The 18,145-nt window shown below is 49.9% G+C and overlaps 1 protein-coding gene across 6 annotated transcripts in view; it reads right to left on the reverse strand.

Annotated features, from left to right (window-relative positions):
- Nucleotides 1-1,325: 1,325 nt before the first annotated feature.
- RILPL1 (Rab interacting lysosomal protein like 1) overlaps nucleotides 1,326-18,145 on the reverse strand; it is a 59,309-nt gene continuing 42,489 nt past the window's right edge. Inside the window, exons 5-9 of one of the 6 annotated variants that reach the window (XM_035258073.3) lie at nucleotides 13,906-14,078; nucleotides 11,957-12,049; nucleotides 4,899-4,986; nucleotides 4,601-4,619; nucleotides 1,326-1,806 (exon numbers count right to left, since the gene is read on the reverse strand). In XM_035258073.3, the coding sequence (XP_035113964.2) occupies nucleotides 4,608-4,619; nucleotides 4,899-4,986; nucleotides 11,957-12,049; nucleotides 13,906-14,078 (366 nt within the window). In that variant the 3' untranslated portion in view covers nucleotides 1,326-1,806; nucleotides 4,601-4,607. Of the gene's footprint in view, nucleotides 1,807-4,600; nucleotides 4,625-4,898; nucleotides 4,987-11,956; nucleotides 12,050-13,905; nucleotides 14,079-18,145 lie in introns of all 6 variants that reach the window. The other 5 variants (XM_035258075.3, XM_035258076.3, XM_035258071.3 and 2 more) reach the window with 5 other exon arrangements.

Raw genomic sequence — 18,145 nt, forward strand, 5'->3', positions numbered from 1 at the left:
TACATTCTAATAATTCTAATGGGCAGTCAGGTTTGAGAAGCACTGCTCGAAAGCAGCAAAAATTACCTTGTCTGATCATTTTTTTTTTCGGCAATCTGGAAGCAGGGTCCATTCTAGATTCTGCAAATCTACCTGTTGCTTCCTGTCTCCTTCCTTCCTTTTTTCTTTTTCTTCCTCTCTTCCTTTCCTCCCTCCCTCCCTTCTTCCTTCCTTCCTTCTCTTTCTTTTCTTTTCCTCTTTTCTTTTGATGAAGTTTTGCTCTGTCATCCAGGCTGGAGTGCAGTGGCACTGTCTTGGTTCACTGCAACTTCCGCCTCCTGGGTTCAAGGGATTCTCCTGTCTCAGCCTCCCGAGTAGCTGGGATTACAGGTTTGTACCACCAGGCCTGACTAATTTTTTTGGATTTTTTGATTTTTCTCCATGTTGGCCAGACTGGTCTCAGACTCTGGACCTCAAGTGATCTACCTGCCTTGGCTTCCCGAAGTGCTGCGATTACAGGCATGAGCCACCGTACCTGGCCTTGCCTAATGGCTTCTTAGCAAACTTCAGTAGAATGTGTAGAATGTGGCCCTGATAAACTTGAATGCTGGTAGGAGGTGCTACCTCGCTCCATCTGTGAGCACCCAGCCCTATGCCCTGGATGCTTGGTGGGTGGAGAGAAAGAGTGTTACGTGGGCAAGCCTCCAACTCACCAGTTGCAGGCAGAGCGTCTGGCTCTCTGCTGCTGCAGCCCTGTGTCAGTCAGATGTGTGCTCCCCAAGCCAGCTTCCCAGCTAGCACCCTTGTTTTGCTACAGCTCCCCCACCTGCCCTCCTGCATTGCCTAGGATCCCATGCCCTGCTTTCAGTCTGCTCTGGGACATTTGTCTTCTTTGCAGGGTACTAAGTATTTGACTTAATGAATCCTAAAAGGAAAAAAAAAAGATGTCAGGAAAAAAAAGTACACACAAGAAATGTTGCAACATCTCATCCTTAGCAACTTTGGCTAGTACTGCAACTCACAGCAGCTTCCGAGGCACCTGCCTTGAACATGGCTACATGCTCTAGGCACTACCAGGAAAGTAGCCAGGGCCTCTGCAAAGTTGTCTCCATCTCTGGGAGAGAGGACCATTATCCATATTGTTTGTGGCTTTGTGTCTGAGTTGGCTACTGAGCCTGTGACTTCATACGCCTTGTCTGCCTGATGGATACATTCTGTGTAATAAGTTACTCTCACAGTTTCATGAATGTAACTAATTAAGATCTATCCCCTCCTGCTGAACTGTGTCACTGGTAATAATAAGACCTCTACACATAGCATTTTATACAAAGCAAGTCAAACAGCAATGGTAGTGGCAAGTGATGTATTTGGCTTAAGGAAACTTGAGTTACTGAAGTTAACACAAAAGTCTGGCCTCAGTTCGTGGGATTATTAAATATATATCCTAAGGGATCAGTCATCTATTATAAACGGTGATAGCCCTGGGTATAAATAAACTTTTTTTTTAGAGTTTGGCATCAGTTTTTCAATGTCCATCCTCAAATCAGCAGTCTGTTTGAGGGGTCGGTTTTCAGGGTGCGTTCGCACCAACAGGCTTGAGGCAGCAGCGACCCCTGGTCTGCAGTTTGGCTGCAGGCGCCGGTGGTGGGCAGTCCAGGCTGGAGGGTGGAGCTGGGTCAAGATCACAGGTGCTGCAGGGCTTCCTGTCCTTGCTCTGTGTAACCGTCATCGCGGTGCATGTTTGCCCACTGTCCAAAGGACTCCTGGATGTGCACGTTTCTCTGTGTGTTGGCCAGACGCTTCTTATCTCGGGAGAAGAAGCTAAACCTTTGGAGGGAAAGAAAACCCAGAAATGAGAGCTGACCCTTCACTGTGCACTTTATATTTTTTTGCAGTGCCGGAGACATACAGCAGCAAACTCAGAAGGGAGCAAATCAATTCAAAGTGTGAAAGACAGTTGGGGGTGCAGGTCAAAGTTATTCCAAGAAAGCAGCAGGGTATTCTGCATGTCATTTGGACATGGTACCTTGGAGGTCACGCGGTCTGGGAAGGCATGCATGTTGATGTGATGTGTGAGTTGTCTTCCACCTTAGTCGCTATGGAGGATTTATCCCGTTACCAGTGGAAATAAAAAGCGACTGCAACAAATCATGGGTTTCTTTAATTACCCTAATGACGCAGAGAAAGGAATACTTGAGAGCTGTGTGGAATGTGAGACGATGCTGTTGTAATCAGATGAGTACTTCTAACTTAAATAGTTCTGTACTTGTTTACTGTCAGGAAACTGTGGCCCAGATTTCATGGGCATTGGTGCTTAGGATGAGGCTAAAGGAAGCATTTAAGAGAAACGAGACAATAAAAAATATATTATGGGCTGGGCGCGGTGGTTCACACCTGTAACCCAAGCACCTTGGGAGGTCAAGGCAGGTGGATCACTTGAGGTCAGGAGTTTGAGACCAGCCTGGCCAACATAGTGAAACCCCATCTCTACTAAAAATGTAAAAATTATCTGGGCATGGTAGCACACCCCTGTAATCCCAGCTACTTGGGAAGCTGAGGCAGGGAATTGCTTGAGCCTGGGAGGCGGGAGGCGGAGGTTGCAGTGAGCCAAGATCGCGCCACTGCAGTCCAGCTTGGGCAACAGAAAGAGACTCTTAAGAAAAAAAAATTAATTATTTATATATATATATACATACATACATACATATGTATACATATACATATATATGTAAAACACAGTATGCATGGTTCTCTGATACAAAATTTGGGAAGCATCAATTTGCACTTTCAAATATGGATTTAATGGTGAAAGCCTTTAGAATGTATCACTGTAACCAGCTACAGAGCCACAATCTGGCTCAGACTTTAACTAAGGTAGACCAAGAGATCTTTTTAAAACAGCTGTGACTGTTGCTTATTGATCAGAGAGAACCATCAGGAGTAACTTAAGCATATCCTAAGAGTGACAGAAAAAGAAGGAAAAAAAAGAACCATCAGGAACTTGCAGATGCCTGAAAGATACAGGTAGAAGTCACGAGCATACTTGACTTTGTTACCATAGAAAAAAGAAAAACAGAAAAAAAAGTCACAAGCAAAAAAGCTTGTAGTCAGTTTATTATTTATTTATTTATTATTATTGTTTTGAGATGGAGTTTCACGCTTGTTGCCCAGGCTGGAGTGCAATGGCACGATCTCGGCCCACTGCAACCTCTGCCTCCCGGGTTCAAGCGATTCTCCTGCCTCAGCCTCCTGAGTAGCTGGGATTATATGTGCCTGCCACCACGCCCGGCTAATTTTTTGTATTTTTAGTAGAGACAGGGTTTTACCATGTTGGCCAGGCTGTTTTCAAACTCCTGACCTCAGGTGATCCACCCATCTTGGCCTCCTGAAGTTACAGGTATGATGGCTCATAACTGTAATCCTCGGCTGGGATTACAGGTATGAGCCATCCTGCCCAGCCAAAGTAGTCCATTTAAAACAAAGTCTGCTTTGAGGTCATGTAAACAAACTAGGACCCTGGTCAGTGAACTTGAAGTTGACCTACCTTGAGGAATTCCCAAAAACTCTTCCTGAAACTTTCCTTTGATACTACCAGGCTCTATTAAGATTCCTTCTGTTGTCACCAAGTTTTACTTTTTTTTTGAGATGGAGTCTCACTCTTTTGTCAGCCAGGCTGGAGTACAGTGGCTCGATGTCAGCTCATTGCAACCGTTGTCCCCTGGGTTCAAGCAATTGTCCTGCCTCAGCCTCCCAAGCAGCTGGGATTACAGGTGCATGCCACCACGCCGAGCTAGCTAATTTTTTTGTATTTTTAATAGAGATGGGGTTTCACCACGTTGGTCAGGCTGGTGTCAGAACTCCTGACCTCAAAGGATCTGCCTGTCTCGGCCTCCCAAAGTGCTGGGATTACAGCATGAGTTGCCACGCCTGGCAGCCACCAAGTTCTACTCCTGAATTTTGGCTCTGAACTTGGTAAGAGAGATCTAATAGCTATGTTATGTTTCCTGGGAGGTAAGAATAGGAACAAAGCCGCTGCGAAATCAAAGCTTCAGATAAACTATTTTTGCTTCCCTATGTTCGCTGGTTGCTAGTGTTGCAGCCTCTAGAGTTTAGTTTTAATCACATCTGGGTGAAAAAAATTTCACTCTTCTGTGGTTACTGGATCCTACAATCACTTTTTACTGAGAATAAACTGATCTTTCATTGCAAAGCCACAGCAAGCCAAGTGTATCCAATGAAACTCTCCCTAGCAACTAAGATGCCTGTTCTCTATGACAGGTAAGTGTGCTGGTGAATCAAGGCACGATTCTCACATCGGGTTATTTGTGAGCTCTTTCCATAGGGTAATTCAGGCAATTAGCTGGCCAAAAATACAGCAGCCACACATCATAGTTACGCTTCACCTCTCCCTGACTCAGGTAAGCGGGAAAGTCACTTAGCACTTCTGACACAGAGAGAATCAAAACACTGGTCCCCTCCTCTGCTTTTCTTTTTAAAACAAGATCAAATGGCTGACCTGAGGATGGCTTGGGAAACAAAGCAGTTTAGAAAGCTACAGGGTGAGCGTCAAAAAAACAGGGTTAGTGTCACTCAGGAACCGCGGTAGGCGCTGATTACTGACCCGTCACTTAAAGGACCTTCTTTACTGGATCATGGGCAAGGTGGTTTTAGAACAGAAACAGAAGAGACAAGAAGAATTATCGGTGACGGAGCCGAGAATTCTGAGGCTTCGCTCGAGTAGACCAAGCGCAGCCAGTGGCACAGCTGAAATCACACTCAACATCCACTTCAAATGGAGCACACAGGTGGTGGCCATGCAGCTTAAGTGGCCAGGGGAGACAGGCCAGCCCCAGCAGTAGCTGTAGCAGACATTCCAAGGGCACAGCTCAAACAAAACCCAAAACACACACAGTGCCTACAAGGGAAACAAGTCGTCGGACAGGCTGCAGTGTGGGGTCATCTATTATCAGTCCAGCTGCTACCATGGGCATTATGGCTGTAAAGATCCTGGTTAGAAAAGTACAGATAGACACAGAGAAGATAAAAACGGGAGGTATGAGAAAGAAACACTCTACGGACACCAGCGGAAGGGTCTGATTAGGGTTGAATTGTGTCCCCTGCCTCTAAATTCATTAAAAAACATTTTTTGAGACGTTGTTTTTCTCTCGTGTCCCAGGTACAGTGGCTTGTTCTCAGCTCACTGCAACCTCCACCTCCTAGGTTCAAGCGATTCTCCTGCCTCAACCTTTCGAGTAGCTGGGATTATAGGCGTGCACCACCACACCCTGCAAATTTTTTACATTTTTAGTAGAGACAGGGTTTCACCATGTTGGCCAGGCTGATCTCAAACTCCTGAGGACCTTGTGATCTGTCCACCTCAGCCTCCCAATGTGCTGGGCTTATAGGTATGTGCCACTGTACCCAACTATTTCTAAAAAAAAAAAAAAAAATTTTTTTGAGGCCAGGTGCAGTGGCTCATTCATGCCTGTAATCCCAGCACTTTGGGAGGCCGAGGTGGGCAGATCACCTGAGGTCAGGAGCTCAAGACCAGCCTGACCAACATGAAGAAACCCTCTCTACTAAAAATTAGTAGAAACTCTCTCTACTAAAAAACCCTCTCTATAAAATTAGCTGGGCAAGGTGGTGCATGCCTGTAATCCCAGCTACTCGGGAGGCTGAGACAGGAGAACTGCTTGAACCCGGGAGGCAGAGGCTGCAGTGAGCCGAGCTGCACTCCAGCCTGGGCAACAAGAGTGAAACTCCTTCTAAAAAAAAACCAAAAAACTAAAACTGATGCAGTATATGACAGCCACAAATGGATGACAGAGTGGCTCCCCAGGGCTAAAATGCAGGGCTGCATGTGGGGAAGGAAGAAGGCGAAACACGCTTTGGGAGATGGTGGTGATGCCCTGGCAAGAGGGCCTTTCAGTGTTCTCCCCAACTGTGATGAGCTGCAGGCACCACGCCCCTAAGTGCCAGGCAAGAACCAGGAGAGACCGTGAGGCAGAGCGAGGGGCCAGGCACAGCCTGCAGAATCATCAGCTCTTCTGGTCCAAGCTCACAGTAAATAAATGCCCGTCTGTTCCTCAGCTGGGCAGAGGAAATGATGAAACTCCAGCCATGCCACGAAAGCTTACTTTGAAGAGCTGTCATTTTGTTAAAAAAGCTGGTTGGATAAAGATAAAATAATTGTCTCCAATGAGACTTGGAGATGCTCCAGGTGTTTGGATCACCTTTGATATGCTTCACAGAGTAGCTGGGAGTTGGTGTCTTTTTCTTTTTAAATTAAAAAAATAATTTCTAATGATTCACTTCCAATGCATTTTCGTTTTTTGACAGAGTCTCACTCTGTCGCCCAGGCTGGAGTGCAATGGCACGATCTCAGCTCACCACAACCTCTGCCTCCAGGGTTCAAGCAATTCTCCTGCCTCATCCTCCTGAGGAGCTGGGACTATAGGCGTGCGCGACTCTGCTGGGCTAATTTTTTGTTTTTAGTAGAGATGAGGTTTCCCCGTGTTGGCCTGGCTGGTCTTGAACTCCTGGCATCAACTCCTGATCCACCTGCCTTGGCCTCGAGCCACCATGCCCGCCCAGGAGTTGGTGTCTTTGCAGAACCTCCTGGATGGTTTCTCAGGATGACGTGGAGAAGCTGAGATGTCTTCTGCTAAGTGAATGGGCCCAACCCCCAGAGGCCAGGTTACTGGGCACAGTTAGCCTTCCAGGCGCTCCAAGCCACACCATTTTGTACCCACCTTTGCCAGGACACCCAAAGAGGTTACCCACAAAGATACAGTCATTGTGTGGGAGGTGGCCTCAAACGTAGAGGGGACAGTTTGCCTGGAGAGATGTTTGCCCACCAGGAATGCTGGACTTCATTCAGGGCCTTGGCAGGGGGTGACTGATGCTCGGGGGCCTGGGACACCTGGAGTGTTCTGACTGAGTTACTGCATCTGTGTTTTCTTGTTTTGTTTCAGAGACGAGTCTTCCTTTGTTGCTCAGCTGGAGTGCAGTGGCGCAATCTGGGCTCACTGCAGCCTTGACCCCCTGGGCTCAAGAGAGCTTCCTGCCTCAGTTTCCCTAGTAGCTGGGACTACAAGCGTGTGCCACCATGCCCAGCCAATTAAAAATTTTTTTTTGTAGAGACAGGGTCTCGCTATGTTGCCCAGGCTCATCTCAAACTCCTGGCCTCAAGTGATTCCCCCCACCTTGGCCTCCCAAAGTGTTGGGATTACGGGCATGAGCCACTGCACCTGGCCCTGTCTGTGTCTTGCTGGGCTCACTGAGTGGGCAGCCCCTTCCCTTCCTATTCCAAGGGGCTGCCCTGCAGAAGCTGCCTCCTCTAGAAGGACAGCCATTTCCATAAAAAGATTGACTTGTTTTGGCCAGAAGTTTGTCTTGAATACCCTGTAGCTGGTTTTAACTCCCCCCTCCCCGCCAAATATTTCTGGAAGACTCAAACCAAATGAAGTTCTAACAGTGGCATTTCAGGCAGCGTAATGGGCGGCTGTGAAGAAGCTATTCCTGGGCTGGAGTGGGGGGGTGGTAGGTGGGAGGACGGGGACAGAATGCACTGTCATTGCTACCCTTGGACACCTGGCGGCCGCCCACTCCAAAGCCAACCTTTCCGTTCCTTGAGGCCAGTTCTCATCCCTTGCTTCCCTGGTCCCCGATCTACACCCACCTGTCTTCCGATCTCCTGATCAGCTCCTGGCCCCTGCCCTGCAAAAGGCAGCTGTGTGTGCATCCGTGGGACCATGACTGAGAGACAGGGACCACGCAAAGTGGGGTGCTGGTGCCTGGTGTTCCCTCGGGATGAGGCTGAAGTCACTCCAGCACTCCCTTGTGACCTTCCTGGGCAGTGCCAGCCCAGCCTCTCTGGCCAGCAGCTGCTCAATCACAAATCACAAACTATTCTTGGAACATCTTCGGGGCACACTGTTTTGACTGGTTCCCTTGTCCGGTTCAGTCTAGAAATGCGAAGTCGGATGCCTGTGACTCATGGTGCAATGCACAGATAAGGGGCCCACCACCAGGGGCTCAGGTAGGGGAGCGGGAAAACAGTGGCGGGGAGGTGGGGGCAGAAAAGGCATCGGTTCAAATCTGAAGACAGCCTTCCGGGCAGTTTAATCTTTTTTTTTTTCCCCCGGGCAGTTTAATCTAAATGAGGTCAGTGGACTTCTCCAGGCCTCAGTTCCCTCATCTGAGAAACAGGGATAATTGTCTGAGCTCTGGGTCCCTGACAGGATGGAGATACCTTAGTCCAATGCTCTAAACTGCCGAAGCCCCTGAGCCCTCCTTGGTGGCTGTGAGTTGCTGCAGGAGGATGGGTGGGAGAAACCAGTTCACAGTGCAAAGCAGAGCTGGAGAACCGCCCTGAGCAGACTGCATGGCTAATACTCCCTGGAGGCAAGGGTGGGAGAGACCCAGCAGACCAGGTGGGTGCAAGAGAACTGAAGATGGAAGGATGCTCAGAACCACCTTGGGAATTGTTACTCCTTGCCCCAGCCCAGGGAAGATCTGTCCCTGCCTAGGTTCCTCTGCCGCACTGATGCAGCTTCTAGCCAGCAGTAGAGGCGGACAAAGCACACAGTGTCTGGCCTGCAGTGGTCAAAAGCCCTTTGTGCCAATTTGCTCTCCCAGTTATCCCCCAGCAGGTGGGACTGGCACAGGACTGGCCACCTGCACCCTGTGGATGGGAGATTCTGGTCTCACTGTCTCACTCTCTCTCGGGCTCCCTGATTCCAGATATCCTCACCAGGCTCAGAACCCCACATTTTCATGAACAACCAGAAGCCACCCTAAGCGGGGGAGAGCTCTGAAAACAGGGCCCCAGGGTCCTTTCTGGAACAATCTGGAAAAGAAGGCCAGAAACCACAGCCTATTCAGGTGTGCGTAGAAGAACTAGTGGAAAGATCCATTGGTTAATTCTGATAACTTCCCTCTGGATTTCACCCAATACGAAATTTGCAAAGCCAACTTAATTGTCTGTTTAGAGAAAGGGAGCCAGAGTAGAAAATCACTGTCAGAAAGAAAAACTCGGCTGTGGAAGGAATTTTTAGAATTACATATGACCGTGGGTGCTAGAGGCTCTGTGAATGCAGCACATTGGAAGTGAAGTGCTAGAAAGGCTGATTCTTTCTTTTTTTGAGTTAGAATCTTGCTCTGTTGTCTCGAGGCTCGAGTGCAGTGGTGTGATCTCGGCTCATTTCAACGTCTGCCTTTTGAGTTCAGGCAATTCTTGTGCCTCAGCCTCCTGAGTAGATAAGATTAGAGGCACCTGCTACCACACCTTGCTAATTTTTTTTTTGTATTTTTAGTAGAGATGGGGTTTCACCGTGTTGGCCAGGCTGGTCTCGAACTTCTGACCTCAAGTGATCTGCCCACCTCGGCCTTCCAAAGTGCTGGGATTACAGGCCACTGAGCCTAGCCTCCAAATTTGTCTTCTTAGGTTACTTTGAGTTGAGTTTCAACTGCAAATGGAAGGTTACTACTGAATCCATGATGAAAATGGTGTTGGGTCTAGAGGAAGCTTTTCTGGCGCCATGCTTATTCCCTAGGAAATGTTTATCTCTAACCAGAACTGGGGCCACACTCCCTCCCCGATGCATCAGGGACCTGGAGTCAAGCTCCTAAGCAGCCTGAACCAAGCTGGAAGGGAGCCTGTACTGTCTAGGAGCCTGTACCTTCTAGGGAGCCATCATCCCTTCCTGTGGCCAACAGGGCTCCAGATTTGAACAAGGCACCATTTTCTCTTTTTCTTTCTTTTTTTTTTTTTGTGATGGAGTCTTGCTCTGTAGCCCAGGCTGGAGTGCAGCGGCGTGATCTCAACTCACTGCAACCTCGGCCTCTCAGGTCCTGGTTCAAGCAGTTCTCCTACCTCAGCCTCCCAAGTAGCTGAGATTACAGGCCCAAGCCACCATGCCCAGCTAATTTTTGTATTTTTTAGTAGAGACGGTTTCATCATGTTGGCCAATCTGATCTTGAACTCCTGACCTCGTGATCCGCCCACCTCAGCCTCCCAAAGTGCTGCAATTACAGGCGTGAAACACTGCGCCTGGCCTTCTCTTTTTCTTTAGAGACATGACCTGGCTCTGTGATCACCAGGTGGGAGTGCAGTGGCATGATCCTGCCTCACTGCGACCTTGACTTCCTGTGCTCAAGCCATGCTCTCACCTCAGCCTCCTGAGTAGCTGGGACTACAGGCACACACCACTATATCTGGCTAATTTTAAAAGTTTTTGTAGAGACAGGGTTCTCACTATGTGGCCCAGGCTGGTGTCAAACTCCTGGCTTGAAGTGATCCTCCTGCCTTGGCCTCAGAATGCTAGGATTACAGGTGTGACCTGCTATGTCCAGCCAAGGGCACCATTTTCTTTCTTTTTTAATCCCTCTCTCTCTCTCTCTCTTTTTTTTATTGAGACAGTTTCACTCTGTCAGCCTAGCTGGAGTGCAGTGGCACAATCTTGCCACAATCTGCAGTGGCAGCCTCAACCTCCTGGGCTTAAGCAATCCTCCCACTTCAGCCTCCCGAGTAGCTGGGACCACAGGTGCAGGCTACCATACCCAGCTAATTTTTGTATTTTTTTGTAGAGAGGTGGTTTTGCCATGTTCCCCAGGTTGGTCTTGAACTCCTGAGCTCAAATGATCCTCCCACTTCTGCTTCCCAAAGTGCTGGGATTTCAGGTGTTAGCCGCTGCACCCAGCCCCTAGGGCACCATTTTCTAAGAGGAAAGGGCCCAGCAGTTAGAAACCTGCACGGTTCTGTGTCATCAACTCACAGGGCAAGAACTAACCAAGAAGTTCCACACATAACTGGATTTTAGAGGTTGGGCATATGGGTAACACTCCAGTTCCTCTCCCTACACAATCCTTCTGGCTTTCCAGCCCACACGACCTGTTTTCACAATGTTTCTTCTGGGTTTTGGAGGAAGGAACTGAAGCCTCTTCTGTAATAAGCCTTGGATAGCACTGGAAGACAGGCCAGGGCCTGGAAGACCCTGTGAGGGGAGAGAACGCAGCCCCGACATGGCAAGCACCAGGCTGACTTGCAAAGAGTGCAGAGTGGGGGCTCTGGGGCCAGGCTGCCTGGGTTTGAGCCCTGGCTCTGCCTCTTATTAGCTGAATGACCCTAGGCAGGTGCCTCTGTTTCCTTAACTGTAAAATAAGAATGATGATGCTTCCACCCCACACCACCATGGTGAGGACTCAGTGAGATGCTCTTCGGGAAGAGGACCAGGCATGTGTTAGCATCTTAGTAGATACCAACTGTCTAACAAGACCAGAGGTGTTAACCCTTTATCTGAAGAACTTTAGGGGTCCATGAACCTCCTGAAATTATACACGGATTTTACATATTTCTCTGGGGGAAATTTCAGGAGGTTTGTGAGAATTTCAAAGGAATCTGTTCATGCCAAGAACAAGTGAGGTAGCGTAAGGGCTAGTTGAGGGCAGGGACCAGGTCACTCTTTTTTGGGGGGCTCTGCAGCAACCACGGCCTGACTCTGCATGCATTATGCGGTCACCGTGACTGCTTCATGGACAGAGGGCTCCATGGGTGGGCCATGGGAGAAACACACTGAGGAGGAGGACTCAGGGCCGCTCCACATCTCAGAGCCGAGGCCTCAAGTCCTTAAGATGCACAAACCGCCCCCACCTCCCTACCCTTATTTCCTGTCGTCAGAGGCCCAGAGATGCACCCACCCCACTGAAACACACTCAAGCAAGCTCTGAGTACCAGCCACTGGCCCAAGCCTCTCCCCTCCTGCCTCCCACACTCCCCAAACCTCTGCCCAAAAACCCCCAGGAGGAACTCGGCATTCAGGGAGACGAACTCGAAGTTGGGGGCCAGGCCAAACATCTCAGCAGGACGTGGTTAGTGACAAGCCTGGCCCTGGGAGCAGGTGCCCAGGAGGAGAAGTCAAAGGGCACGTGAACCTCCAGGTCAGCCGAGCACAGGAGCTGGCAGCGCGTGACTTACAGTCGCTTGATGCCTGACTCTGGCTGGGGGGATGTCCTCGGGTGGGCGATGGGTGCAGGCTGGGGTATTCGATTTTCCTCTTCCATTTCTTCACTGGAAGGAGATGAGAGGCATGAGATAAAAGAGTCAAAAGTTCCTTGAGAACTGGAACAGTGCAGAAGAGAACTGTCTGATGAGAGCTTAGTGGGGGACCCGCATCTCTATTTCCAGTTTATTCTGAAGAGTCCAGCCGAACAGAACCAGTCCCCATTTCCTGTCCTTACAAATACCTCCCTATCTCTGCACCTCTGTGGTTTCTTCTACCCAGAATATGCCTGTCACCTCTCAGCATCTCCCATATCTAAATACTAACCTATCCTTTCAGGAAGGCCCAGTTCAAATGCTGCCTCCTCCAGGAGGCCTTCCGATTTCTACTCCATCTGCCAACTAGAAGTGATCTCTCCCACTCTCCCATCTTTTTTTTTTTTTGAGACAGGGTTTCATTCTGTTGCCCAGGCTGGAGTGCAGTGGTGCAAACATAGCTCACTGCAACCTTGACCTTGAGCTGCAGTGATCCTCCTGCTTCAGCCTCCTGAGTGGCTGGGACTACAGGGTGAGCCACCATGCCTGGCTAAGTTTTTACAATTTTTGTGTAGAGATGGGGGGTCCCACTGTGTTGCCCAGGCTGGTTTTGAGCTCCTGGGTTCAACTGATCCACCTGCTTCGGCCTTGCATGCTGGGATGACAGACGTGAGCCCCGTGCCCGGCCTCTCCCATCTTTGAACATCTAGTGTATGGTCAGTAAATCTTTCAATACAAATGTGTGGTGCTGGATTTGCATCTCTTATCTTCCCCACTGGAGCAGGGACCACCTCTGGTGCATGGGTCCTTCCTTCCAGCTTTATATTCAACAGACATTTCTTGTGTACCTACTGTGTGCCAAGCTCCATTCTTGCTAGGAACTTAGCCATGGACAAGATAAAGAAGCCTTCTGGTCTCATGTGGAAACCAACAATAAAACAAGCATGAGAGTGAACAGGATAATGTAGGAGGTGAAAAGGGCCGCAAAGACAGTAACGTTGGGGCCAGGTTTCATTCATCCATTCATGCATTCATTTTAAAAAAGAGATGAGGCCGGGCGCGGTGGCTCAAGCCTGTAATCCCAGCACTTTGGGAGGCCGAGGCGGGTGGATCACGAGGTCAACAGATTGAGACCATCCTGGTCAATATTGTGAAACCCCGTCTCTACTAAAAATTACAAAGAATTAGCTGGGCACGGTGGCGCGTGCCTGTAATCCCAGCTACTCAGGAGGCTGAGGCAGGAGAATTGCCTGAACCCAGGGGGCGGAGGTTGCGGTGAGCCGAGATTGCGCCATTGCACTCCAGCCTGGGTAACAAGAGCGAAACTCCGTCTCAAAAAAAAAAAAAAAAAGAGATGAGGGCCGGGCGCAGTGGCTCACGCCTGTAATCCCAGCACTTTGGGAGGCCGAGGTGGGTGGATCACGAGGTCAAGAAATCAAAACCATCCTGGCCAACATGGTGAAACCGTCTCTACTAAAAATACAAAAATTAGCTGGGCCTGGTGGCACACACCTGTAGTCCCAGCTACTTGGGAGGCTGAGGCAGGAGAATTGCTTGAACCCGGGAGGTGGAGGTTGCAGTGAGCCGAGATTGCACCACTGCACTCCAGCCTGGCGCCTGGTGACAGAACAAGACTCTGTCTCAAAAAAAAAAAAAAAAAAAAAAAAAAGAGAGATATGAGGTCTCGCTTTGTTGCCTAGGCTAGTCTCAAATGCCTGGGCTCAAGAGTTTGCGAAAAGGGTTGTATCTAAGTACTTTAGGCCAGAGAGGGTACCCAAAAAGGACACTGACGACAGGCTTGTCTTCCAGGGAGTCAGAAGGTAACTGTCCAGAAACTCTGGCTAACCGAGGTCAGGAGCCAGCCCGGGCGTCCAGCCCCGGGCCCTCACCTCTTGTAGTAAGCCAGCTCCTCCTGCAGCAAGAACACCTTGGACTTGAGCTCGTTCCTCTCATGCAGCACGTCCCGCAGCTCCTGCAGGGTGAACCGGGGGCGGTTGGGGTCCTTGAGATCCATGGCCACCTTCTCCGCATCAGAGATGCTTTCCTCTCCAACCGGCTCTGTCTGGAGGAGGCAGAGAGATGCTGCTAATGAATTCTTGGCAGCCACCACCGGCACCCACTCTCTATCCTGAAGAAGCCTGAATTCTCCCCCTCCCAGGGCGCCAGCAGCCTGCTGAGGGTGCTATTTTCAGCACCCACAGGCGGCCCATCTCACGTTCTATACAGTTTCCCTCTGGAGGTGGAAGCCAGCGGCCACCTGTTCATTGTTCGCCTTCCCAATAGCCGAACCCACAGTCCCCGCACCTCCCCACCAGACTCGGGGTTTCAAAACAAACAACATGACAAGGCGTCCAGGCAGGAGCTGTTGCACCTCCCCTGCCACCACCCTCGCGCACCTGCTGCTTCCACCTTTCCAGGCCTCCTTTCACCTCCTTACTAAGACCACTGCTAATTTGGCCAGAGTGGTTGGAATCTCAGCCTACATACGATTCTCCATTGCTTTTTCATTTGACGGTCATTTCCATTTCCCCTATTATTACGGGGCTTCTGATGAAGCCCTTTCCTCCCCAGTGGCTTTGGGTATCTGGAGTTCAGTGGAAGCCTGGTGGGGGTGCACATTCGGCCGTTCCTCTGTGATGCGGGTGACAGATCCCAATATCATGCTAAGTCACCCATCCGAGGTCACACCCACACCCATCCTCTCACCTTCTTGCACAGCAGGGGAGCCTTTTTACAAAACCAGGGTAAAATATACATAACATAAAATGTACTATTTGAACCTTTTAGTGGACAGTTTGGCGGTGGCATTTAGTATACTCGCATGTCACACAGCCACCACCTCCATCCAGTTCCAGAACATTCTCTTCACACCGAAAGGAAAACTCCTACTTATTTTATTTTTTTCTGAGATAGTTTCACTCTGTCACCCAGGCTGGAGTGCAGTGGCATGATCTCGGCTAACTGGAACCTCCACCTCTCGGGTTCAAGATTCTCGTGACCCAACCTCAGGTAGGTGGGATGATTACAGGTGTGCGCCGTCATACCTGGCTAATTTTTTTTTCTTTTTTTGAGATGCAATCTCACTCTGTCACCCAGGCTGGAGTGCAGTGGCACAATCTCAGCTAACTGCAAACTCCACCTTCTGGGTTCAAGCCACTCTCCTGTGTCAGCCTCCCGAGTAGCTGGGATTACAGGCACCCGCCACCATGCCCAGCTACTTTTTGTATTTTTAGTAGAGACAGGGTTTCACCATATTGGCTAGGCTGGTCTTGAACTCCTGACCTCAGGTGATTTTTTTTTTTTTTTAAGATGGGTTTTCACCATGTAGGTCAGTCTGGTCTTGAACTCCTGACCTCAAGTGATCCACCCACCTTGGCCTCCAAAGTGCTTGGATTACAGTCGTGAGCCACACCATGCCCAGCTGACCTCAGGTGATCTGACCACCTCGGCCTCTCCAAGTGCACAGGCATGAGCCTGGCCCGCTTCACTCCTTTTGATGGCTGAGTCATATTCCACTGGACAGATGTGCCACACTGTGTATCCATTCTTTAGCTGATGGACATCTGGGTGGTTTCCACCCTTTGGCTATTATGAATAATGATGCTAAGAAATGTATGCGTGTGGACACCTGTTTTCAGTTTTTTTTGGGCATATACCTAGGAGGGGATCACTGGGCCACATGCTAATCCTATGTTCAACTTTTTGAGGAGTTGTCAGACGTTTCCCACAGCTGCTGCACTATTTCACATTCCCACCAGAAATGCACGAGGGTTCCAATTTTTCTACATTCTTGCCAACATCTATTTTCCTTTTTTTTTTTTTTTATCACAAGGGAGCTTTTACAAGTCAGCCACTCGATCTACAGGTGGCTCACACTCTCAAGGAAATGGAGTGTCCCCAATACCCTGAGCCACCAATGTCCCATGACCAACCAGGAGTGCAGAGGTCAAGACAGAAGTAAAAAAGCTCCAGAATGGAGAAAGGGAGAGGGAAATAGACAACCTCCCCACTTCAAGAAAAACAACACGGGCCTGGCACAGTGGCTCACATTTGTAATTCTAGCACTTTGGGAGGCGGAGGCAGGAGGATCACTAGAGCCAGGAGTTTCAGACCAGCCTGGGCAACACAGTGAGACCTCATGTCTACAAAAAAGAAAAGAAAATTAGCTGGGCATGGTGGCTTGCCCCTGTAGTTCCAGTTACGTGGGAGGCTGAGGCAGGAGGATCACTTGAGCCCAGGAAGTGGAGGCTGCAGTTAGCCAAGATAGTGCCACTGCACGTAAGGCAGTGTCTCCAACAAAGTGATACCCTGTCTCAAAAAAAAGAAAAAGAAAAGAGAAGAAAAACCCTACAACAGCACTGACCAGGAGAAGGGGACCAGTTCCAACTGGGATGTGCCCTGGACAGGAGGCTGAGGGATTCCAGAAGGCAGAGCCAAGATGCTTCACACCCCAGGAGAGGCTGGTACCAGCTGTTCTGGGAAAGGACGAGTGAAAGGAGACACCACCCACTTCTGGGGCACGTCAGGTGACAGCAGACCACACAGCTTGCCCTCGCAAGCTGTCTGGGCAGCTGAGGGGCTTCTTCCTACCCAAGAACAAGGGGAGGAAATGCTGGAGGATTTAATTTCCAAAGAGTATTCTAGGCGTCTGCTGATGCCACAACTTTAGGTGGGCTGTGTCCTCAGAGGACATCTTCAACATCCGACCTCCTCCGCAGCGCCTCACGGACACTCTGTGAACCACCCCGCAGCCCTACACTCCACGTCTCTACCCAAGACCATGTACAGCAGGCGACAGACATGCGGCCGGCATTCTACCGCACCAATTCCCCTCTGCCTGGCCCAGCTTTACCAAGGAGCAACCATGGACATCTAGTTACCCAACATTTCCTGAGCGCTAACTTTGTGCCATGCCAGCTGCAGAGCTCAGCCCTGGGAACAGAGTCAGATAAATGAGGCTAAAGAGAAACTTACAGCCGGGTGCAGGGGCTCACCCCTGTAATCCCAGCACTTTAGGAGGCTGAGGTGGGCGGATCACCTGGTGTCAGGAGTTCGAGACCAGCCTGGCTAACGTGGTGAAACCCCATCTCTACTAAAAATACAAAATTAGCCAGGCTTGATGGTGCATGCCTGTAATCCCAGCTACTTGGTAGGCTGAGGCAGGGGAATCGCTTGAACCCGAGAGGTGAAGATTGCAGTGAACCAAGATCATGCCATTGCACTCCAGCCTGGGAGACAAGAGCAAAACACTGTCTCAAAAAAAAAAAAAAAGGCCAGGTGAGGTGGCTTACACCTGTAATCCCAGCACTTGGGGAGGCTGAGGTAGGTGGATCATGAGGATCATGAGTTCAAGACCAGCCTAGCCAACATGGTGAAACCCTGTCTCTACTAATACTATGAAAAATTAGCCAGGCATGGTGGCAGGCACCTGTAATCTCAGCTACTTGGGAGGCTGAGGCAGGAGAATCTCTTGAACCTGGGAGGCGGAGGTTGCAATGAGCCCAGATGGCACCACAGCACTCCAGCCTGGGCAACAAAGCGAGACTCTGTCTCAAAAAAAAAAGGAAACGTACAAGGTGGCCTAATAAAAGACGTGCACAGACACCAAATCTAACTGGAGAGAATCAGGGAAGATGTTAATCAGATGTGGTCTCTATGCGTGGGGTCTTGACGAATGTGTAAGAGTTCACCAGGAACTCTGGGCATTAGTTGTTTAGACAAGAGGTTGCAAACTAAGCCCTTAGATCATCCCAGTGCCCGGCCCACATTTGGCCCTCACTGTGTTCTAAAACTGTTGAATTAGCTGCCAACTCTTTCAGATCAGGAAACTTCATACTGAAGTCTGGGTTTTGGGCTTCCTTTGGCAAGTGCACTGGAGGAAAGGGGCCCCACAGGGCCCGCTGGCAACGCTGGGCTGGTTCCAGGCAGCAGCCGCTCCCTTTTCCATCCCCTTTCCCCTCCTGCCTGGACCCCGCAGGCAGCAGTGGCCCCTGCTGTGGAACCAAACCCCAAGTTTCCTCTAGCCCCTTCCTCCCCAGACAACTCGGGTCCTGCCTTTCATAGCAGGCCAGGGCCTTGCTTCTCCTGTGTCTCTGGGAGGGACCATCTGACAGCCGTCCCCATGCCCTG

The sequence above is a fragment of the Callithrix jacchus genome, chromosome 9, assembly GCF_049354715.1.
Source record: "Callithrix jacchus isolate 240 chromosome 9, calJac240_pri, whole genome shotgun sequence".
NCBI classification, from domain to species: domain Eukaryota; kingdom Metazoa; phylum Chordata; class Mammalia; order Primates; family Cebidae; genus Callithrix; species Callithrix jacchus.